The sequence below is a fragment of the Astatotilapia calliptera genome, chromosome 3, assembly GCF_900246225.1.
Source record: "Astatotilapia calliptera chromosome 3, fAstCal1.2, whole genome shotgun sequence".
NCBI lineage: Eukaryota > Metazoa > Chordata > Actinopteri > Cichliformes > Cichlidae > Astatotilapia > Astatotilapia calliptera.
Window position 1 is genome coordinate 2,324,653 of NC_039304.1, and position 24,244 is coordinate 2,348,896.

Consider the following 24,244-nt stretch of genomic DNA (forward strand, 5'->3'; position numbering starts at 1 on the left):
AACATGGACACATGACTGAGGAATAAGTACGTTTATAAAGTGAAACATTAAAACGACAATATTGATCGAAACTATGAAGAACAAGCAGAAACAGGAGCTTCTGCAACAGGCTGCCACTGTCACGGCGCCTCAGTGACACAATAATAATGTTGACAATAATGGAAACAGGAAACCAACTGATGTAAAATAATATGATGCTGTGGGCTGGATTTGGTTGTGTTATGTTGTGAGATACCAGCCACAGCTAACATGTAGATAAATTTATTCTTATATTTAAAAAGCCTGCCCGGTAACACTTCCTGTGTATCTGGAGTAGACGACGTGTGGCTGACGGATCAAAACTAATTAAAATGTCAAATGTTTGTCGTCTGAACCTAATTTGAGTTTTTATTGCCATGAAACAGGAAACTGCTCAGTGAGAAGAGTCCAGACCTCATGGATGAAACTGAGAACCTGCCTCCAAACTTTAACTGTAGTGAGTAGAAATGATCTGTGCCATGTTGACTGGATGAAACAAAACAGGCTCAGAAGGAAATTTAGCAAAGCAGCTTCAGAAGGAAGATCTATCTTTGTGGTCTTTGTCTTGGTTTCAGACTTCAGTGATCTCTGGATGCTGTGATCTGATCTGATTTGGATTTATGTGACACATGGAGCCATGAGAGCTTCTTATGGCGATGGCCAGAGGGGCCGATGGTGCGATATGGCAGCCTCGCTTCTGTCAGTCTGCCCCAGGGCAGCTGTGGCTACAACTATAGCTTTCCTCCACCAGTGTGTGAATGTGAGAGTGAATGAATAGTGGAATTATAAAGTGCTTTGGGTGCCTAGAGAGCGCTATATAAATGCAATCCATTATTATTATTATTATTATTATTAAATCTAAAACTCAGAGACCTTTAGATATAAAACATCAGCTGCATACTGTCCTTAATCTAAAGTGAAATCTTCTGTTCTTAAACTTAGATTTGATATCTTGGACCAGAAAACCTGCACAGCTTCATTGTTCAAAATTTACTGCAGTTCAGCTTTAGACTCATACACAGCTGGTTCATGTTTCTGTCTCTGTGTCCTCACTTTCCCAGCATGCCTCGGCTCTGGAGGTGTATGAGGGGGTGGAGTCTGTCCTGCTGACCTGTCAGGACTCTTCTGTACCTGCATGTCCCACTTTGGTGTGGAGCTGCCACGACCTTAGTCCTCCAATCATCCACCAGCGTAACCTGGCAGGAGATGAACTGAGAAGAGCTGTGGAGAGTGGGCAGGCAGGTGAGTCACAGGTAGGCTTTTCTCTCTTCAGCAGAAGCTCAAACTAGCTCAAAGACTCAGGTGAGCAGGATTTGCAGGACTCACCATGAGTTCTTCCACATGAACGTATTTCCAGCTGTCAGAACACAAAAGAAAACAGGTGAGAAAATTCCTGAGGAACAAACAGGGAGGAAAACACTGGACGGCAATTACCACCACTGACAGGGCAACAGTCTGTTAGAGAGTGGAGGTGCCTGTTAGTCTTTAAATTCCACTGAGTGAATGAGCTGATGACAAACAGCCAGAGCCCAGGAAAACTGGAGATCAAGCCAGCCACCCGAGAGGAAAGAGAGAGGGAAGGAGACACAGAGAGGAAGCAGAGGAAGGAAAGAAGGAGAACAAACCTGACCTCCCAGGACCATCACGAGTTTCTACCTGCTCTGAAAAGGTGGTGCAAAAATACCCCAGCAGTGTTGTTTCAAACAGTCCAGCTTAAATTACAAAACTTAAAACTAATCTTAGACTAAACTCTGAAATAATTCTGACACATTATTTATTAAACACAGTCAACTCTGTGTTATCAGTGAGGGCACTGATGAGCCTACACTTACATAGATAATATATCACAAACATAGAGACAAGCTGGAGCTTTGGGTTATTAAACTTACGCTTTTTAAGCATGGCAACACTTTTTTATTGTTCTTTATTCAAATGACATTTAATACATGCCAGTCTGCTGATGAGCCTTGTGTCAGCACTGAGGTGGAAGTTGTGGGCTGTAAAGAGTGTTTGTCACAGTGGGCAGTTTCATGTCACATGACTGACTTCCTCTTAAAAACAAAAGTGAACTTTCCTTGTGTACTTTCAGCTGGAAAGAAACTGCTGAGTGTTTGTTTCTTTGTTCAGTCAGCAGCAGATTTAAAGGACTTTGTGTTTGTTTGAGCTTTTTACAGGAGGATGAAGACGTTGCTGGTGATCCTGCTCCTCATAAATGGTAAGAAACTGAATGCAGATCAATCTGCACTCACACCACAGTTTAAGGCAGATAATCTGACCGTGTGGTGTTTATGTGATGATTTTAATTCATTGCTACAAAATACAAATGTAATGATGTGTGCTCTGTGAGAGTCGAGAGAGGCTTCTGTCCAAGACAGAAATAACAGAGAAGTAAGAGCGACTTTACATTTACAGAGTAAAGATTCATGTTTCATGCTTTGTTATATTTGACTATGACTGTACTTGAGATTAATTACATATTTTTGCATTTAAGAAAAATCTTTTCTTTAAAACTCGTAAACATGCAAATACAATAATGGGTTTAGTTGGGTTTTAGTTCAACTTTAAAATACTGAAAGTTCCAAAACAGAAAGCAGTTATTCTGAAACACCTGAGATTCTTCACTTTTGAAGATTTATTATTTATCATTAATCAGACAAAAGCATTTTACAATAATTGACAGATGACTAAGTTTCAAAAATTACAAATGGCTGCAGTTTTAGATGAGTGGTGTACTGAGTGTCCTTTCTGTTAGGCTGCATCAAAAACCACACAGGGTGACCCCTCGGAATAAAGAGCTTATGAATCCAGAAATATTTGGTTCATCTATCTCCCAAAAAATCTAAAACCCAAGTCCAACATAACAGGTATTATAAGTATTCAGGTGACTGGAACGTCACCCATGGACCATATGGTACAAAAACCTTACAACACACGTTCAGGATTGTAGGATTGTGGTGCTTTGTGGATGGTTGTGGTCGGGGCGGAGCTGCCAACAGATAGTGTGTCACGTTTAACTCTTTATGTCATGACCCTGTACCTTACAGTTATTGACTTATTTTGTTACGTGAAACCTCTCAGTGTTGAGTGAAATAAGGAGCAGCAGAGGATTGGACCTAAGACCAATATCATTTTTATGCATGTTTAAAAAACAATATTTTTAAAAGATTGTGTATGTACAAGAATATCTGAGGTGTATTTGTAGTTGTTTAAAGATTCATATTTAGTTTCTTTTTTATAAAACGGCTCTTTTTGCATTGTTGCCTCGGGGCAACATTATGCAGTTAACTACACGTTATCTGTTAGCAGTGGTCATGGTGAAAGTAGCCATTCATTTTACCTCAGTCCTTCAATCTGCCCCTTCTTACTTGTATTCCTCACTTGTCCCCAGCTGGTGCAGCAGCCTGCTGTGACTGTGGGGCCTGGTTAGTAAGTGAGTGAGGGGGAGGGGCCAGTTGCACTAAGAGCTTTGATTGGACAAGCCAGTGTCAGTAATGAAAATAAACAAATGGGCTGCTTTTCGTTCTTGTAGGGCCGGCTGTGTAGCAGCCACCAGTAAAATGCATGGTGTACCAGATTATCAGTCCATCCCTGATTCCAGTAAAAACGTTAGTTTGCATGGTGGTAACTTTGTGGTGGAAAACACCTCTGCGTGCACGATAAGCAAACTGGAGTGGGTCCATCAGGGGGTCAGTTGCTCTTACGATTTGCTGTTTTATGATCTTCTCCATGGCCTTCATCACCAGGGAGCTGAGGGCCACAGGACGAAGATCATTCAGAGACTTTGGGTAGTTTCTTTTGGGGATGGGGGTGACTGTGGAGTGTTTCCACAGTTGGGGACGGTGTGACTGTCAACTAAGTGTTGAAATGGAGTCTGGAACACACTTCCTAGTTGCCCTGCACAGTGCCTCAGAACTCGACTGCTGATGTTGACCCTCTCCCTGGTCGTCCTGAGGGCTCTCACCACGTCCTCAGTCCTGAAGGTGAGTGCAGAGCTGCCAGGTTCGAGTGAGGATCTGGACTCCTCAAGCTGGGCCATGTTGTCCGTCTCACACCAGGGGCCTGTTCTTCGTACCTCGCTAAGTAAGTTAGCTGGATTAGATTGTTGACGATTTTGCGTGATCCTGGATCGTTCGGTTCCCCGAAGCTCATCCGGGACTTGCTGTCATAGCAACAGAGCCGTAAGCGTAAACCTGCTCGGGAGCAGGCTTACTTTATGTAAACAGGATTAGATCGCGGCCACGCAGGTATGTCCGCTTCATTTATACGAAAGCAACAGCGATATTCCACCACTGTTTCACCATAAATAAATAACATCAATGTAACTAAAGATAATGCAGCACTTGATCCTTTTATTGATTTCACACAGATACATACAGGTCATTTCCTAAAAAAGGGAAATGAACTATTAACATTCTATTACATGTATGTGATTATTACAGATGTAATTCATATTTCAGAGTAGTAATTGTAAATTACTTCGTGTAATCAAGATGAGAGACCGCGGCTATAAAAGCGAAGGTGGATTTGGGAAGCCTGTCGCAGCCATGTCCTGTCCGTATATGCGAGCCACCCATTGCGGAAGGTGCAAGATTGATAAGGAGAGTCCTCAGAATCCAGCGTATATTGCGGGACAGACAGGATCCTTTAGCTCAGCGCGACAGTGTGCTCATTGAGAGATATCGACATTCCCGTGAGGGTATTATTTACTTAACCAACTTGTTGACGAGGGGGTGCAGGACCACCACCTGTCTTTTTTTCCTCTGCCCTTTTCTTGGTTGCTGTTATGAACAAACTAACAGAGTATTACAGGCCAGTATTACCTTGCCAAGAGACGAAAAGCAATCTAAGAGATAAATATTACCATTCTGTAGAATACTCCTGTATTCCACTTTTACTTGTTCCCATGTTCTTGTGGGTCCTGTTGTGGCTCTAATGTGAAAGGGGATATAATATAACATATTATAATATAATATAATGCCATATGATATTGGACAATATAGTGTCATATGATAGATCTACCCTACCGCCTACTGGTGTTGGCCAGAGGGGCCGATGGCGCGATATGGCAGCCTGGCTACAACCGTAGCTGCCTCCACCAGTGTGTGAATGTGGGAGTGAATGAATAGTGGTATCGTAAAGCGCTTTGGGTGCCTTGGAAAGCGCTATATGAACCCAATCCATTATTATTATTATTATTAAATTACCTACGAGTTGGATTTGTCAGCAACTTTCTGCCAGCCCTCTCTCCTTGCTTCTGCAGCCTTTGCAGTGTTCTCTTGCGTTTTAATTAAACTCTGAAACTCCTGAAATCCCTCACTCATGAGTTCTTGCTCTGCTGCCGGAAAATACCGAGCACGCCCCTTCGACATTTTCGCCGACCAATCAGCGGGTTGCCGATCAATGTTTCTACTATCGATGCGTAGCCCCTTTTACGACACCCAGTGATGTCACATTACTGCGTCCAGCTGTACTAATCGTCAACAGCAGGCGTGTTCGGGGAACTGGATTAGCGAGCTCACGGTTAGCGCGATGGTTTGGTCTTGGATGTGTCATTTGATCTTGGATGTAGTAAGCGACGTACGAAGAACAGGCCCCTGGTGTAGAAAGCATTGAGGTTGTCAGGGAGGGAGGAGGGGTTGCTGCTCTCTTCCTGGGGGTGGTGACTGCAGTATTCACAGAGGCCATGGTTTGAGGCCCTGCCAGGCTGAGTGGAGGTCCCCTTTTGTTAAATTTTTTCCCGCTGTGTTTTTGTACTCCAGTTTAGCAGTTTTTATGGCCCTGTTGACGTCCTTTTTATCCAGAGCAGAGCCGGTGAAGAAAATCCTCCTTGTAGTGTGAGGATACTTTCCGCTGTCCACTCTATGATGTCTTTGGTGGCCTTTTTAATCCTCTTGATGACTTGAGTGTAAGCAGGGGCCAGCAGGATGGTGTGGTGGTCTGCTGAGCTGAGAGGAGGGAGGGGTAGGGCTTTAAATGCATCTGGTACAGAGCCATAGCTTTTATCCAGAGTCTTCCCCTCACGTGTGCTGCATGTAACATACTGTTGGTATCCTATAAGATAAGATAAGATAAGATAAGATAAGATAAGATAAGATAAGATAAGATAAGATAAGATAAGATAAGATAAGATAACCTTTATTAGTCCCACATGTGGGAAATTTGTTTTGTCACAGCAGAAAGTGGACAGTGCAAAAGTTATATAGCAAAAATTAGAGAACACTGGAATACAATAAGAATAATATACTGTGCACAACTGTACAGAATAGAAAAGAATAAACTAAAATACTATATACAATAGAATAAAATAAAATATACAATGGGATAAAAATAGAATACAAATGCTTTATACAACTAAGTAAAAATACAACTTTGCACATGTGTGGGTTTGTGTGGTAAATGGTAAATGGCCTGTATTTGTATAGTGCTTTACTAGTCCCTAAGGACCCCAAAGCGCTTTACACATTCAGTTAAAGTCTTTGTTGTGGAGTCTGACATCAGTGGGGAGGAAAGACCTGTGAAATCTCTCCGTCCCACACTGTGGGTGCTGCAGCCACTGAAGGAGCTGCTCAGTGCTGTCAGAGTCTCCTGCATGGGGTGGGAGATGTTGTCCAACAGGGATGACTGCTTAGCCACCATTCTCCTGTCACTCACCACCTCCACTGGGTCCAGAGGGCATCCTAGAACTGAGCTGGCCCTGCGGATCAGCCTGTTCAGTCTCTTCCTGTCCCGGCAGAGATGCTGCCGCCCCAGCAGACCAGACTTTAAGTGACTTGTCAGGGGAACAGTGGTTTAAATCTCCCAGGATGAACTTGGGAGAGTCCGGTGATAATTGTTCCAGTTTGTACAGATTGTTGGTGAAGTACTCTGTGGCTTTAGCTGCATCAGCTCTGGGGTTGATGTAAACCAAGATGATGAAAAGCTGTGGGAATTCTCGGGTGAGGTAGTAGAGGCGCAGGGAAACAGCCAGAAGCTTGATGTCTGTGGTGTACAGTTTCTCCCTCACAGTGACTGTAGAGGACCAGCTGTTGTTTAAATACAGACACACGCCGCCGCCTGTCCAGACGAAGAAGTGGTGAAAAGCCATCAATGTTCAGGCTGCAGCCGCAGCTAGATGAGGGAGTCACTGGTGTAGGTGAGCCTTGGGGTCATGTCGAGTGTCGGAAACAAAATCACAAAAATTAGGAAAAAGAAAATAATACAAATATACTGAGTAGACGGTGAAAAACAACAACGAAAACAGCATTAAAGTTAGAAAAAGAATGCAAAACTGCTCAGCTGACTGGCCGGTCGACGGCAAGAGCAGTGACCCAAAACCGAGACAGTCTGACCTCCCTAACTAACTCAAAACAGGAGAAAACTGGTGATCAAAAGAAACAGCAGCTCACCTCTACCCACTCCAATCCTCATCTCTTTCCATACTTTTTATTTAGACTTTTTGTTTAGACTATTTAGACTATTCGGGTCTCCCTTAAAGCCTTATTTAAGGCACATGCTGTGGCTAACTCCTCTGTGATTTCCATTCACCTCCCATGGCCGGCCATCCTTTAACTGCTCAGCCATTGCTGGATCTGCCCTATTGGACTTCATTTTTATCCGACCTTTCCAGTTGTGTATTCGCCGCTTCGGACCTGGATTGGAACCTCTGAGACTCCTAAGCAAGCTGAGACGCGCCTCTGTCAGGGATGACGTGGCTAAGAGCCGGATGGCATTGTTTAACTCAAGATCACTGGCGAATAAAACCTTCATCCTAAATGATCTTTTCCTCACCCTGCAGCTGGATGTTTTGCTCCTGACCAAACCTTGGATTCACCCCGGTGAACTTTTCTCCTTCTCTGAACTCCTTCCCCCTGACTGTTTTTTTTCCCAGCTCACTGAGACTTCCAGGGAAGGTTGGAGGCCAAGCCACAGTTTTCAAAAATAAACTTAAACTTCAGCGACTGCCTACTCCTACTTTCTCTTGCGTCGAGGCTCAATTATTTGACCTGACTGGCCCCCCTGTGACTCTCTGTGCTGTGATTTATCAGCCACCCAAATACAATAAGTCTTTTATTTCCGGATTTGCAGATTTCCCAGCTTCTCTTTTTTAAAATTATAACCGTGTTCATATTTCTGGTGATTTTAATATACATATCTGCTGCAAGAGGGACTCCTTTATGGAGGACCACAAGAGTCGTGCGCATTGAAATAAAGTATTCTGTGTTTAAATAATGAATTGTAGAATAAATTCTGCATTTGTAAATTCATTTTTGAATTCCACTTTAATAAACTGATTTTCAAAATGCTTTTTAAAATGGTGATTCCACTCCTCATATCAAAATCCATTTCCCGTTCCTGTTTGCTCAGGGATTAACATTTGGATTAGCTACTTCATTTTAAAAATCCTGCTGCAATGCAAATTAGCCACACCGTGGGATGTAAGGAGCTCTCTGATTGGTTGGACGAATGACTGTAGAAAGTCACTGGGTTGGACAGACACAGGCTGCCAGCCTGGATTTTTCTTCTCATAGCTTCGCCCTGCTAAGAAGTGTGTGTGCTTGTGCAAAGGCCGTTCAGCCTCAGGATTTACACTCGGCTCGACACGGAAATGTGAAGAATGAAGGGACCCTGCAGCGAAACAGAGAGCTCAACCTTTGACTGTGTGCCTGTTTATGCAGTCTGACCACCTGTTGAAGGTAACATGGCTAACGCTAGCATCACCGCACGTAGCCCCGTTATTTTAAGGTCATCTTAGTTTATGAAAGTTTTACGTCGCAGCTGTACGAGCTAGCTATGTGTTTTGTAAGCTGCTGTGCTCTTCACAAATAAAGCTGGAAGCAGCTCAGACTGTTAGAACCAGCACTGAGGCCTGTTGCACTTATAGTGTTAGAGCAACGGCTGCAGCCCACAGCCTTTAAACTAGCGATTAAAATGCTGACAGTAAACTCGTCAGTCCAGATGTTACCACATTACTTTATGATACTTACAGTTAAAACAACTGAGACAGGCTGATTAAAATAACAGCTGTCAGTTCTCTCATTCTGTCACGGCTGGGGCGGCAGTCGTGTGGAGGAAAAAGGAGAAAGGAGGATCCAATAGCAGACAATGGCGGAGGTGCAAGTGGGTTTTATTTACAGTGCACAAAACCAAGGTGTGGGCAGAACCGAACATAAACCTAAACTGTGAAAACTAATGCAAAATGGAGGACATGAAGCGAGGAGCAGAGAGACACGAAGAAACATGGAACAGTGCAGACTACATGGGAGGTTCACAGAGAAACACAGACTACGCCACAAGAACTACACTCAACAAAAATATAAACGCAACACCTTTGTTACTGCTCCCATTCCCCATGGGATGGACGTAGAGACCTAAAATTCATTCCAGATATACAATATAACCATCCCTCCCAAACAGTGGTCACAAATCAGTCCAAATGTGTGGTAGTGGGCACATCTGCTATATTGAGATAATCCATCCCACCTCACAGGTGTGCCACATCAGGATGCTGATCTGACATCATGAGTAGTGCACAGGTGTACCTCAGACTGCCCACAACAAAAGGCGACCCTGGAATGTGCAGTTTTTTGCGCTATTGGGGGTCTGGGGACCCAGAACCGGTCAGTATCTGGTGTGACCACCATTTGCCTCATGCAGTGCAACACATCGTCGCATGGAGTCTATCAGATTGTCAATTGTGGCCTGTGGAATGTTGGTCCACTCCACTTCAATGGCTGTGCGAGGTTGTTGGATATTCGTGGGAACTGGTACACGCTGTCGTATACGCCGGTCAAGCACATCCCGAACATGCTCAATGGGTGACATGTCCGGTGAGTATGCTGGCCATGCAAGAACTGGGACATTCTCAGCTGCCATCTGCCCTGAACAATGTGAACCATGATTCATCCGTGAAGCGCACACCTCTCCAACGTGCCAGACGCCATCGAATGTGAGCATTTGCCCACACAAGTCTGTTACGGCGACGAGCTGGAGTCAGGTCAAGACCCCGATGAGGACGACGGGCATGCAGTTGAGCGTCCCTGAGACGGTTTCTGACAGTTTGTGCAGAAATTGTTTGGTTGTGCAAACCAATTGTTCCAGCAGCTGTCTGGGTGGCTGGTCTCAGACGATCTTGGAGGTGAACCTGCTGGATGTGGAGGTCCTGGGCTGGTGTGGTTACACGAGGTCTGCGGTTGTGAGGCCGGTTGGATGTGCTGCCATATTCTCTGAAACGCCTGTGGAGACGGCTTATGGTTGAGAAATGAACATTCAATGTACGGGCGACAGATCTGGTTGACATTCCTGCTGTCAGCATGCCAATTGCACGCTCCCTCATTGCTTGTGGCATCTGTGGCATTTTGCTGTGAGACAAAACTGCACATTCCAGGGTGGCCTTTTGTTGTGGGCAGTCTGAGGTACACCTGTGCACTACTCATGATGTCAGATCAGCATCCTGATGTGGCACACCTGTGAGGTGGGATGGATTATCTCAATATAGCAGATGTGCCCACTACCACACATTTGGACTGATTTATGACCACTGTTTGGGAGGGATGGTTATATTGTGTATCTGGAATGAATTTTAGGTCTCTACGTCCATCCCATGGGGAATGGGAGCAGTAACAAAGGTGTTGCGTTTATATTTTTGTTGAGTGTATAAATACACACACCAGGTAATCAGACATGGCACACAGGAGGGGACACAGCTGGAACTAATGGGCATAACGAGAGGCAGACCTACAAAATAAAACCGGAAACACCCAGACTGTTTTGCAACAAAAACACAGGGACCTGAACGGAGCACAGAGGGGAGACACAGGTAGGGATAATAAACACGACAACCAACCCAAAGAATTAATACAGAATCAGAATAAACACCAAACACAAGATGAACCCAAAAAGAAACACAAAACGCTGGGTCAACGACCCAGGATCATGACACATTCCTTATAGGAAGATCACACTACTGTTTTCAGTTCATTTAATATGTGAGTGCACAGATTCATTCTCAACTGGACATAAATCATGATCAAAGGATTCATCATTTATGATGAATAAAGAATTCACCAAATCCCAGCCTCTAAAACAGTGTGCTGAATCTTAGCATTGAATGTCCAGTATATTCTAATCAGTGCAATTTAAAGCAGGGGTCCCCAATCCCAGTCCATGAGGGCCGGTGTCCCTGCAGGTTTTAGATGTGTCCTTGATCCGTCACAGCTGATTTAAATGGATAAATTACCTTCTCAACGGCTGTATCCCAATTCAGGGTCTGCAGCCTTAAAATACGCAGCCTCAAAGTACGCAGCCTCAACGATCCTCAAGGGCCGCGTACTTATAGACCGCTAAGGCCGGAAGTGCGAGGCTTGTGAAATGGGACGGTCTAGCCTCCGTTGCGCTGCCCAGGTTGCCTAGCAACCATGATACTAACAGCTGGAAACGTGTCATACAGCTTTGTGTGACAGAAATGAAGGAGAAAATCTTTTGTTCATTTGTTTTTGTTTCTACATGAGCTTTGATCATTCTCTGTAAGATTAAGCTCAGCTATTGAACGGCGTATATTTTAAAGCAAAGGCTTTAAAACCAAGTTAGTACAAACGTCACTAATGTCACATAACTTTGCCGACATGTGGCCAACAGTAATGTTTTAATGTTCTTCGTTATTAAACATTTGCACATAAATAAGTGACATAATATTCAGTACTTAAAGTTTACTCTTCGGGCGCCCCTCATCCGCATTTCAGGGCCGCATTTCGAGCAGCCTTTGAATTGGGACAGCCTTCGGCGCGCCGCTGTGACGTAATCGGCCTTGAAATGCGTACTTTAAGGCTGCAGACCCTGAATTGGGATACAGTCAACATCAGTCTTGTAGTTCTCCAGAGGCCTGGTAATGAACTAATCATGTGATTCAGCTGTGTTGACCCAGGGTGATATCTAAAACCTGCAGGGACACCGGCCCTCGTGGACTGGGATTGGGGACCCCTGATTTAAACATTCACTGCACCTACAGTATCTACACTTGTGAGGTGCTACAACGTGCTGGTCCTGCAGGGACCAAACGTCTCCTGAAAACCATCCATAGAAAAGAATCTTTGACTGTCTGAGCTCATTGTCATATTCTCCACACTGCTGTATGGAGCTGTATTCAGCTTTCAGGGCACGCTTATATCACATTCATGTTTTGGGGCGTGAGCGAGTGTGATGGAGCGAGCCGCTCAGACGTGAGAACACAGCGGCCATTTTGGGAAAAAGTGTCTTTTATTGAGCCAGAAATGCACAAATATCCAACAGTAAGTGACACGGGGCCTCAGAGAGGTCAGCTGATCAGAACTGAACTCAAACAACTTCACTCCAAACTAACTGCTTAACACAATCAAAGTGAGCCGACCCACAAGAAACAAAGAGGACTTAACTATGTTTGTTGGGCAGCTTAGATAATGTCACTTCAGAAAACAATATAGCCCACATGGTTTTCACTGCCCTATGCATAGCCAAGAAAACTGTCCTCATGAACTGGAAAAATAAAAACAATCTTAATTCTAACCAATATAGAAATAATCTATTAGATTACATTAGTCTTGATACAGCCTCGGCCACCACATCAGATCAGTTGCTCTGGGCTCCTTTGATCGGCTCCATCACCTAGTGGGGGTGGGGGGTCATAGTTTGGTCCCGCCTTCAATGTTGTGATTGGTGTGGGGGCAGGGACAGGCTTAGGGCGTCGGGGGGTTCCCCGGAGGCATCTTCCTTGGGGGGCTCAACCCGGGGTAGCGGTCATGTCCGGTTGGGGGCTCTTTTCTGACTATTTCCTCGTGGCTACGTGCAGCGGGGCTAGGGGAGGGTCTGTGATGATGGACGTGGGTTACTGACCTGGTAGCCTGTCTGCCCCTGGGTGGGTCCGGGATGGGCGTGAGGGTCTGGGGGCACTCCATCTCTGGGCCGGGGCCCTGGCTGGGCCTCGGGGCCTTGGGTCCTGGTTTATGTGTTGCCGGGGTTGTGGGCGGGTGGGTGCACGGGAGCCCATCCCTGGCGCAGGGTGCCGCTGGTGTGTCGAGTCGCCTGTGGGGCTCTTCAACCGGTGGGGGAGATTGTTACACCTTGCAGGAGCTTTCCTCCCCTCAGGAACTCTCTGCAGGAGGGGGAGATACAGGAGAGGTGGAGGAAGATCTCAGCCTGGGCGTCTATTGTCTCATGTAGTCTGGAAGACGAGTGGATGGTGGGGTGGGTGCAGTTTTCTCTGTGGTGGGGCTGGGTGGACTGTCCCGGGCTCCGTGGGGCAGGGGGGCGCTGCTGCGCTGGGCCCCGGTCTGGATGGGCCTGGGCCCCCTTTTCCCTGGCTGGTCGCGGAGTGTGGGAGTGCCTACTGGGGTCAGCGGGGGAGCTGGCCCCAGGGAGGGGTCACTGCCCCTCCCTTCCTTCCCTCCCCATCTCCAGCTGCCTCCCTCCTCCCGTTCCACCACAACCACCCACACATGCAGGGCCTTGGAGTAGGGGTATGTCACCAGGATGCAGAGGAGGCTACCCCCCCCCCCCCCCCCCCGTCCCCTTCTGGCTGCCTCTGCCTCAATTTTATCCCACAACTTAGACATTCACATTACTCACACCCTCATTACACATACATATAGGATCTTGGGGGTGGGCACAATACACGGAGTCCAAGTTACCATCAGGGTGTACACCTCACCCCTGGCGTCGTTGCCCACCTCTCAATTTTAAATACATGTAGACATTGAGGGCCAACAGGAGGGACTATGCGCTTACCTGCTGCTCTCTGGCAGGTAGCTCCATGCCCTCCTGGGTTTTAATTGCACCTTAGAACACACATGCATCAACACTACTATGAGCGGGTGGAGGGAGGTTTGGAGTCTTCTCTCACCCCCGTTCTCTGCGGCCTGCTGGAGCGGGGGGGGGGCTAGGAGGAGTTGGCCGTCCGGCTGCGGTCTGGGGTGTGGGGCCTTCCTGCTGCTGCGGAGTCGGGGCGGTCTGCCTCTCCCCACCGCAGGGAAAAGGGTAACACCACCTGGGTCTGGGTGCAGTTCCCCCCTCCAGGGGCAAGGGTACCTAGACCCGGTTGGTAGAGTACGCTTGGGGAGTGTGATCGCGTATACAGCGTCTCTTTATGTCTGTCTCCACGTCGGTTGAGTGTGAAGTGCACATGAGAGCATGAGGGTGGGAATGGATGTTTGTGTCTGTGTGTGCCTGTATGTTTGTGTCTATATGTCAGGTTGGGTATCAAACGCCACCTCTCTGGGGACATCTCGGGCCTTCCAAGGTTTGGAGGCCTATCTCCACCCACCACCACTTCCCCTGCCGGTGGCGGACTCCCTCAGGTGTCGGTGCGTTGGTGGTTCTTTGTATCTGGGGGTGGGCGTCCGGGTACACACCGGCTCACTCCTTGGCGGCCGCTTATTGGGGCTCGCTCGGGCCATTTCGGAGGTGGGGTGCCCCCGGCCTCTCGGCCTGGGGCTCGGTCACTCAGGCACGGCTGGCTGCCGGCGGAGCCCACGGGCGCATCACTGCAACTCCCCCTGGCTTCTGCTCCGCGGCTGCTGAATGACCCCTCATCTGGGACTCTCCTCAGCTCTTACTGGGACAGTGGCGCAGCTGCCCCTCTGTTGGTCTTCCTTGGTCTCTTGTGTTCTGGGGGCCTCTGGATGTCTGGAGTTTTGATCTCCTCCATACCCGCTTGATACCATAAAGGACAGGGCTGTGGCTCCCCACACTCCCTAGCAGATCATTACATGGAGAAACCTTTGGAATGCAAGCATGCACACAGGTGTACACATGGGTATTCACAGACGCGGACTAAAGCTTTCTTGGCTGCTGCCTCAAAGCACACTGTGCGCTGTCTATCTTGCGTGCTGAACAATATCGTCTATTATTTAGTAACTATTGATATCTATGACTAGCTAGTTTATTGTGATGGTGCTTTTTTTTCCCTATTATTATGTTGCTCTTTGTTGTTTGCTGTCTCCTCTGTTTGTTTGTTTTTTTTCTCCATACAGGTGACCCAGGAGTTTTTTTTGTTGTTTGTTTTATTTTTTATTTTTTATTCTCTCTTCCCCCCCTTCTCACCGTCTCTTCTCCCCTTTGGTTTTCTTTCTTTCTCTCCCCCTCTTTCTTTCATTCTTTCCCCCTGTCCTATAAAAAAAAAAAAAAAAAAAAAAAAGACAAAGGATGAACTGAAGCTCCGCCATTACGTGATGTCACATGCTGCTGTTTCTAAAAAAATACTGGCTGATCAGAGCAGTGTGAGACATGAGGGCAACACAAATACCAACAATCATCCAACAATAGCGGTGTAACAAAACTTGTTCTTTGTGACAAGATAAACACACCTTTACAATATTGTCCACAGAAATGTACAAGCAGGAACATTTTAACTGCTGGAGCCATCTATTAAACTTCTTTATACATAAGCCATTTCTGTGACACTTACACTTATAACAGCAGGACCTGGTTATCTCACCCGTGCCTGCACTGATATTATAACTGAGTACTCATGATGAACTCAGTGATTCAGGGTTTTCCCACACACGGACCTCAGTTACAAACCTGAATGAGGTTGTTGACATGGCACAACAGGCCATCTTCAAGAAGCTTTAAAAAACAAAAACAATGAGTTTCAATATGTTTGATTGTTTTTTGGCTTTTTTCAACACGTAAATGCTAAAATCATCATCATCATCATCATCATCATCATTTATTTATTTATATAGCACTTTAAAAACACACCTGGTAGACCAAAGTGCTGTACAATACTAATATGCACACAGTGTAGGGAAGGTTATTTTTAAAATGTATTCCATTACAGAATACAGAATGCATGCCCCAAAATGTATTCTGGAACGTATTCTGAATACTTTGGATTACTTAATATATTATCATGCTTTTACAACTACATGAATGTCCTATTGCTGTGATTTATTACTGTTACTGAAGGTCCGCGGCTCCGAACCATAGTAAAGGGACCTCTGGCTAATATGTCGGGTTCGTGTCGGGCTCAAACTAGCTTTACTTTGTTGTGTGGGTCAACTTTGCTTGCGAGAGACAGAGAGAGGTGTTGAAAGGCTGCTCCAATGGAACTTGTTGTTTTTGGAGGAAAACACGAACACAGCGTACAGTCGAGTCTTAATAGCTTACTTACAACTGGGCTCGTCAGGCTCTCTTCTTGGCTGCAGTAGTTATTATTATATTTACATGCTTCCAGCTCCCGTTTCTGCTCGATGACAGCTCTACTTTTCCTTTTTCTCCCTCCTCGCGCTCACAGACACATAACGGGTATGGCAGTCCATTCTCCCTGCAGCACGGACTACACTGCCCATGATGCTACATTCTTTAGAGCTATGCCTGTAACATTCTGCCTGTTAGCTTAGCACAACAACAACAGAAAGGCCTCTCTCACCCAGGAAACACGCAGAGAGAGAGCGTCACCCTGTAACCATGGCAACCATAACGCCGCCACCTGGAACAACAGAACGTAGCTGTCAAACAAAACCCAAACAGTCCTGACCCGCCACAATATGAAACAGGAAAGTACCGCAGTGTAATCCATTTATTTCAACAAAGTAACTGTATTCTAAATACCACATTTTTAAACGGTAACTGTAACGGAATACAGTTACTCATATTTTGTATTTTAAATACGTAACGGCGGTACATGTATTCAGTTACTCCCCAACACTGTATGCACATAGTAATAAAATCAGACATAGCAATAAAAAAAAATAAAAAAAAGAAAGAAATGAATGAATGAATAATAAAAATAATAATAATAATAATATCAGTTACCCACAGAATTAAAAGCGGGGGAATAAAAATAGCTTTTTAATAAAGACTTGCACTGATGTAGCCTGTCTAATATGGAGAGGAAGGTTATTCCAAAACATCCAAAGTGCAGAAACAGAGAAAATCAACACTTGAATATTTATTAAACCTTTACAATTAAAAAAAAGAACTTAAAAAAGAGAAGAATAGAAATATCCTTTACTGTCCCTCACTGGGTGAGTGTTCCAGCAGCACAGTGACAGGTGTAGGTGGTCTGGCCTGACACTGTGATTGCTGTGTTCTCTGTGTTTTGTTATGCGAATGATGAGACGAGTTGACTCTCGCTTTGCCAGCTGAGGCAGGTTTATCCTCTCAAAACTGTTCAAATAAAAACAAATTCAGTGCAGCAACTTCATATGACTGGACGTCTGCATGCACACCTCTCCCCAGCAGGGCCTCTAGCCGACTGAGGTGTGACATCACAACAAACCTCATTATAAATCAAGCTGCTAAAATAATGAAATATACATATAAACATATATAACAAATTAAAATGCACTGCATCGTGACCATATAGTAACAGTGTGAGACAAAATGCACAAGTGGAACAAATAGGGATGGGTATCGTTTAGGTTTTATCCGAATCGGTACTTTTGAAACGGTGGCGGTGCTCAAACCGGTGCTTAAAGAATGGAGAACACAAAATTGGTCCAAAAACCTCTCATGTTCAGCGTTTTTTTTGTAAAAAGATAACAATGTTAGCCTTTTCTGCAGCTATGGGGCATATATGGCATCACTCTTGGCTGGAAGCAGTGCTTAAACAATGGAAAAAACACAAACTTTATCCAAAAACCTCTCATGTTTAACTGTTTTCCACTTTTTCTTTGGTCATTTTAGCCTTTTTGGCCAGGGTGAAGGGAGTATCTGCCATCAAACAAGAAGACAGCCGCATGTAGCTATGATGATGTTTGCTAGTTCACCTTACTGCATTAATGTAATAACGTGGTTAGCCTACTCAACGTAAATTACACGCGAACAACATTAAGCTACTCACGCAGAGAAGAACGGCTGCTGCTGCCATCATCATCCTCATCATTTCTGCTACACTGGCAGGGCTAGGGGCCAGGACTCTCCTCTTCGGGTTTTTGGGGGATGTTGCTAACTCCAGGTCCGATAACAGGCAACCCACCCGCAGTAGATGTGCTCAGTGTGAGGTCTCGCAGCAAGCTATCAAATACGGCGCATTTCTCGGCTTTTAAAAAAAACGCTATGCGTCGCCAGGTGTTTCATCAGATTTGAGGTGTTACCTCCTTTGACAGTATCACAGTATCAGCTTAAAGCACTTGTTGCAGGCTGCTGAGTTTGCATATTTTGCTGTGAAGTACAGCCAGACTTTTGACCGCTTCGCCTTGGACATTTTTAATCTGTAGCTCTGCTCTAAAAGAACGTACGTACCTGGGCCCGCCTACTATCCTCGGAAACGTAAAATGATTGGCTAGAAGTGTATCACAGCTCAGGAAAAAAAAGCACCGAAATAAAGCACCGAAATGTGCGCTGCTTTTCGGTCTGGTTACTACCGTTTATGTCAGAACTGGTGCCATCATGGCACCGGACACCGGTACCCATCCCTAGGAACAAACAATATTTGAATGACTTCAATTACTTTAACTGTGTTTAATCGCTCTGTAACCGGAACAGGAAGTGACTCTGTGGGACGTCAAAGGTCACACAAAGAAAATAAAAGCTCCCAAAATATAAATACAGAAAATAAATATATATACATATGCATGTCCATAAACAAGACTGACAAATGAAAATAACACCACAGGATGGATCTTTGGTGAAATACAAATGGTCTTTTTAATACACCTGTTACACATGCATGGAGCATGCAGATTCACAAAAAAGTAAAGAATCTAAAAATAAAAAATAAGAAGTGAGAGACTGTACAGAAAGTAAAGGAAAGAAAAACACAAATATCTACCTGGTGTATCTTTACTTCAAAGTGACTCATGGAGTCTCTGTCTGTGTGTCCTCAGTTTCCCAGCATGCCTCAGCTGTGGAGCTGTATGAGGGGGACTCGTTCATCCTGCCCTGTCAGTATAACACTTTCGCTCTGACTGACCCCACAGTGGTGTGGAGTCGCTCCGACCTCAGTCCTCCAACCGTCCACCAGCGTCAGCTTCAAGGAGACGAACTGAAAGATCAAAACCAGCGTTACAGCGGCCGAACATCCATGAAGACTGACGCTCTGGAAACTGGAGAGCTCAGCCTGAACCTGACCAACCTCCAACTGTCTGACAGCGCCACCTACACCTGCTCCATCACAGACCTTGGATATGGCTACATGAAACTGGGCGATGTACAGGTGCAGGTCAAAGGTCAGCAACAAACACTCGGATCACTCGGTTTTATCATTCAGATAAAACTTTATTATTTTACTGCTGAAAACACATGTTGACTACAAGTATCTTGGCTTGAGGTATATTCAGTAAAATATATCATTACATTCAGTCAGAGGTCAAAGGTCATGTTGTTCTTTGTGTTTCTCCACAGAACGGTTCCCATCTTGGGCCAAAGCTCTCCTGGTTCTCCTGATTCTTCTTGTGGTTTCTGGAGGTCTTTTATTTCATTTCTGTCACTATTTCATGTCAGGTGAGTGTCTCCTCCTACACTACCCATAATGCCGATGGTCAGCAGGTGTCCTCTGGTGGCTCCTTGACTGTGGCTCACACAAACTTGTTCCAGAAGCTGAAAGAGTTGAGAGTTACAAACAGCTGATACAGAGAGCTGAAGAGAAACTTCCAGGTTTGTTCCAGAAGTCAGAAAACCTCCTTCAGACTCAGTCATTGATCAGTGAAACAGCTCCACAACATGACTTTACTAAACAGTGTGTGTGCTTCACTGCATTGATCTGACACAGAGGCTGTATGTGTACAAGCTGTTCTTCTTCTGTGGTGGTAAACAGCAGGCTGACATGGGCTGTATCCCAATTCAGGGTCTGCAGCCTTAAAGTACGCAGCCTCAACGATCCTCAAGGGCCGCGTACTCAAAGACCGCTAAGGCCAGAAGTGCGAGGCTTGTGAAATGGGACGGTCTAGCCTCCGTTGTGCTGCCCAGGTTGCCTAGCAACCATGATACTAACAGCTGGAAACGTTTCATACAGCTTTGTTTGACAGAAATGAAGGAGAAAATCTTTTGTTCATTTGTTTGTTTCTTTCTACATGAGCTTTGATCATTCTCTGTAAGATTAAGCTCAGCTATTGAACGGCATATATTTTAAAGCAAAGGCTTTAAAACCAAGTTAGTACAAACGTCACTAATGTCACATAACTTTGCCGACATGTGGCCAACAGTAATGTTTTAATGTTCTTCGTTATTAAACATTTGCACATAAATAAGTGACATAATATTCAGTACTTAAAGTTTACTCTTCGGGCACCCCTCATCCGCCGTTTTTTTTTTTTCCCGGCAAAATTATCCACACCCATCGCCGCGCTATGCATTCTGGGATATGTTGGGCCACGAAGTCTACACCGCCACATCCTTGAAGTTCAGGGAAATGAAGGATAAATTTGAGGGCCGCATTTCGAGCAGCCTTTGAATTGGGACAGCCTTCGTCACGTCAATGTGACGTAATCGGCCTTAAAATGTGGCCTTTAAGGCTGCAGACCCTGAATTGGGATACAGCCATGGAAACATGTGCTGACAGTAAATGTTCCTCCTTTTGTATCAGTCATTGATCCCCCTGTTTCTCAGGTTTTAATGGTCGAGTAGAAGAATTATTATGTATCAATTATGTATGAATTTAAAAAAAAACTGGAGGTCATCAAGGTTGTTGACTTTAAGACATGCTGGTAGTTTAACTCTTATCTTTTCTCATAGATTAATAAAGCTGGGTTTCATCTGCTACCCAGCTGTTGATGAGGTCTGCCCTGAGTTCTTGAAGGCTGCGGGAGTATGGGGTGTCTGGCCCATTGTTACGGGCCATTCGATCCCTATACAACCGTTGTAAGAGCTTGGTTCGGTTCGCATTGCCGGCAATAAGTCGGACTCGTTCCCGGTGCGTGATGGGCTCCGCCAGGGCTGCCCTTTGTCTCCGGTTCTGTTCATAATTTTTATGGACAGGATTTCTAGGCGCAGCCAAGTGGCGGAGGGCTTTCGCTTTGGTGGCCTCAGAATCTCATCTCTGATTTTTGCAGATGATGTGGTTCTGTTGGCTTCATCAGGTGAGGGCCTCCAGCTCGCACTGGAACGGTTCGCAGCCGAGTATGAAGCAGCGGGAATGAGGATCAGCACCTCCAAATCTGAGGCCATGGTTCTCAGCCGGAAAAGGGTGGAGTGCCTACTCCGGGTCGGGGATGAGTTCCTGCCCCAAGTGGAGGAGTTCAAGTATCTCGGGGTCTTGTTCGCGAGTGATGGGAGAAGGGAGCCGGAGATCGACAGACGGATTGGGGCTGCAGCTGCAGTAATGCGGACGCTGCACCGGTCCGTCGTGGTGAAGAGGGACCTGAGTGAAGCGAAGCTCTCAATTTACCGGTGGATCTACATCCCTACCCTCACCTATGGCCACAAGCTGTGGGTAGTGACCGAAAGAACGAGATCGCGGATACAGGCGGCGGAAATGAGCTTCCTCCGAAGGGTGGCTGGCCTCTCCCTTAGAGATAGGGTGAGAAGTTCGGCCATCCGGGAGGGGCTCAGAGTAGAGCCGCTGCTCCTCCACATCGAAAGGAGCCAGCTGAGGTGGTTCGGGCATCTGACAAGGATGTCTCCTGGGCGCCTCCTGGGTGAGGTGTTCCGGGCATGTCCCACCGGGAGGAGGCCCCGGGGCAGACCCAGGACACGCTGGAGAGATTATATCTCTCGGCTGGCCTGGGAACGCCTTGGTGTTCCCCCGGATAAGCTGGAGGAGGTGGCTGGGGAGAGGGGGGTCTGGGCCTCTTTGCTTAGGCTGCTGCCCGCGTGACCCAGCCTCGGATAAAGCGGATGAAGATGGATGGATGGGTTTCATCTGCATATCAGTGAAAATGTTTACATTGTTTTCTTATATTATAAGAGAAAGATTTATAATTTGAATAGAACTGGTCCCAGTACAGAACCTTTTGGAACTCCATGACTAACGTTTGTAACTGAGGAAGAATCCTCATGAATCTATGAGATGGATATGACAGAAACCACAGCAGCAGCATAATTACTTTACTGTCAATGCTTTCTGGTGTATCAAATGCAGCACTGAGGCGCAGTACAGAGGTAGGTTTACTGTAAGGAGGCCATCAGATGATTATTAAAAAATGTTACTACAGCTCATGTTGTGCTTTGTTGTCCTCTCAGTCCCCTGGGTGGAGGTGGATTCAGGGGTGGAGTCTGTCCAGCTGATCTGCGAAACCACAGTTTGTCTGCCTAAAGATGCTAAAGTGGAGTGGAAGGATGCAAACAACAGGAAGGTCCACGTGTATGAGAACGGCTCTGACCGACCTGAAGAACAGGACGATAAATACAACGGTCTAACGAAGATGAAGAGAAACTTACTGGAACCTGGAGACATCAGTCTGACCCTGAAATACCCCACAGACGGAGACAACTCCACCTACACCTGCACCGTCTACAGCAGGGAGGGAAACATCCTGATGAAGAAACAAGTGGAGCTGAAAGTCAGAGGTCAGTGCTGTAGATACAGGTCAAATGTCAGAGGTCGGTGTTGTGGATACAGCTGACATACTCATGATGGCAGTTCAGTCTCAGTGGCTCCATCCAATAATGTTACAGTGTTAGCATGTCTGATGTTTGTGGCTGTTTTGGTTTTTATTTGATTTCCAGCCAAAACATTTGGGTTTGGGAGGAAAAGTGTTCTAGCTCTAATGTACAGCTGTCATATTAGAAATAGAAGCAGCTCTGATTTTAGTGCTCAAAGAAATCTATGAAGTGATGAATTCACACATGAACAGTTTTCTGCAGCGTTCCTCTCGGCCTTATTTGCAGCTCCACTCTTGATTTTGCTCTAATAATTATTTCTCTCCATGAGCTGTTTCTCTGCCTGAAGGAGGCGCCACTCCATCGCTTCATTTAGTGCAGAACAAGAGTCACATGATGCTGCTCTGTGAACACCAATCACACTTTGTACAGCTCATGTTGTGTTTGTTGTCCTTTCAGTGTGTCAGGTGGAGGAAGGGGCGGAGTCTGTGCTTTGTCCTCGCCTGAATGGTCACGGTGCTGTTACGCGATACTACAGCTCCGACTCAAAGGATGACCTGCACATTAGATACCTGGACGGAGAAGACAGCGGTATTGTCGTCGTTGGAATAAATCGACCAAAAGCTAAAAATGCCATAAACAAAAATCTTGTGAAAATGATGTTTGAAGCTGTGGAGGACATCAAGAAGAATAAAAAAGTGCGCAGTGTAATTTTATGTAGTTTGGTTCCTGGTATATTTTGTGCAGGTGCAGATCTGAAGGAGAGGGCCAAGATGCACCAGAGCGAAGTGGGACCATTTGTATCCAAAGCACGAGCCCTTATTACAGAGCTAGGAAACCTGCCAGTACCAACAATTGCTGCAATTGATGGTGCTGCCTTAGGAGGAGGCTTGGAAATGGCCCTTGCTTGTGACATCAGAATTTCCTCCAATACTGCCAAAATGGGACTAGTTGAGACTAAACTTGCAATTATTCCTGGAGCAGGTGGTACACAACGTCTCCCTAGGGTGATTGGCGTCTCTCTTGCCAAGGAGCTCATCTTTGCTGCACGAGTGGTTGATGGAACACAGGCGCAACAAATGGGTCTTGTCAGTCATTCTGTGGAGCAGAATAACAGTGGAGATGCTGCCTACTTGAGGGCTCTGGAGCTTGCACGGGAGATTAACCCCCAGGGCCCAATTGCAATAAGGATGGCAAAGTTGGCAATTAACCAGGGGATAGAGGTGGATTTATCTACAGGTCTGGCAATAGAAGAGGCTTGTTATTCCCAGGTGATACCAACCAAAGACCGTTTGGAAGGCTTGTCTGCTTTCAAGGAGAAGAGGCAGCCTCAGTACAAAGGGGAATGAAGTCATCGTTCCAGAATCGATCAGTTCTGCCTTCAGCTCTGCTGCTGTTCCACTGCTTCCAACATAAATTATGGGTCAGACTAAACTCGTCAACACATTAGCCCTTAAATCATAGTTGACAGCTGGACCTTAGGGGTCGTTGTGGCTGGTGTTTCAGGCTAAAGCACTTTCTGACTTTGTTAATTCTATTCACGTTTATTTATATAGTGACAATTTATGACAGCAGTCACCACAAGGCGCTTTAAATTGTAAAGTAAAGAATTTACAACTAATCACATTAAGATTTGGAGAAACAAAGCAAACTAACCCAGCTAAGTTAAATGTGTCCTGCTTATGGGGCGCCGTTTGTAAAGTGAAACATGCTGAAATTAACGGCAACATTTTTCCACATTTAGCTCAAAACCTTACAAAAACATATTTTTTCGAGTAATTTTTTACAACATTTA

The 24,244-nt window shown here is 45.6% G+C and overlaps 2 protein-coding genes across 3 annotated transcripts; both read left to right on the top strand.

Annotated features, from left to right (window-relative positions):
* Window positions 1-2,187: 2,187 nt before the first annotated feature.
* LOC113011420 (uncharacterized) lies at window positions 2,188-23,005 on the top strand. The gene is made up of 5 exons (XM_026150999.1): window positions 2,188-2,233; window positions 18,798-19,139; window positions 19,315-19,413; window positions 22,090-22,395; window positions 22,917-23,005. Exons 1-5 carry the CDS (start codon window positions 2,197-2,199, stop codon window positions 23,003-23,005), a joined length of 873 nt encoding a protein of 290 aa, XP_026006784.1. The 5' UTR covers window positions 2,188-2,196.
* On the top strand, window positions 22,397-24,171 carry LOC113011633 (methylglutaconyl-CoA hydratase, mitochondrial-like). Of its 2 annotated transcripts, none has more exons than XM_026151221.1 (2): window positions 22,397-22,416; window positions 22,909-24,171. In XM_026151221.1, exon 2 carries the CDS (start codon window positions 23,106-23,108, stop codon window positions 23,796-23,798), a length of 693 nt encoding a protein of 230 aa, XP_026007006.1. In that variant the 5' UTR covers window positions 22,397-22,416; window positions 22,909-23,105; the 3' UTR covers window positions 23,799-24,171. The 2 variants fall into 2 exon arrangements, with proteins under 2 accessions (XP_026007006.1, XP_026006997.1); XM_026151212.1 differs by lacking the exon at window positions 22,397-22,416 and having other exon boundaries at window positions 23,090-23,147; window positions 23,197-24,171.
* The last annotated feature ends 73 nt before the right edge of the window (window positions 24,172-24,244 follow it).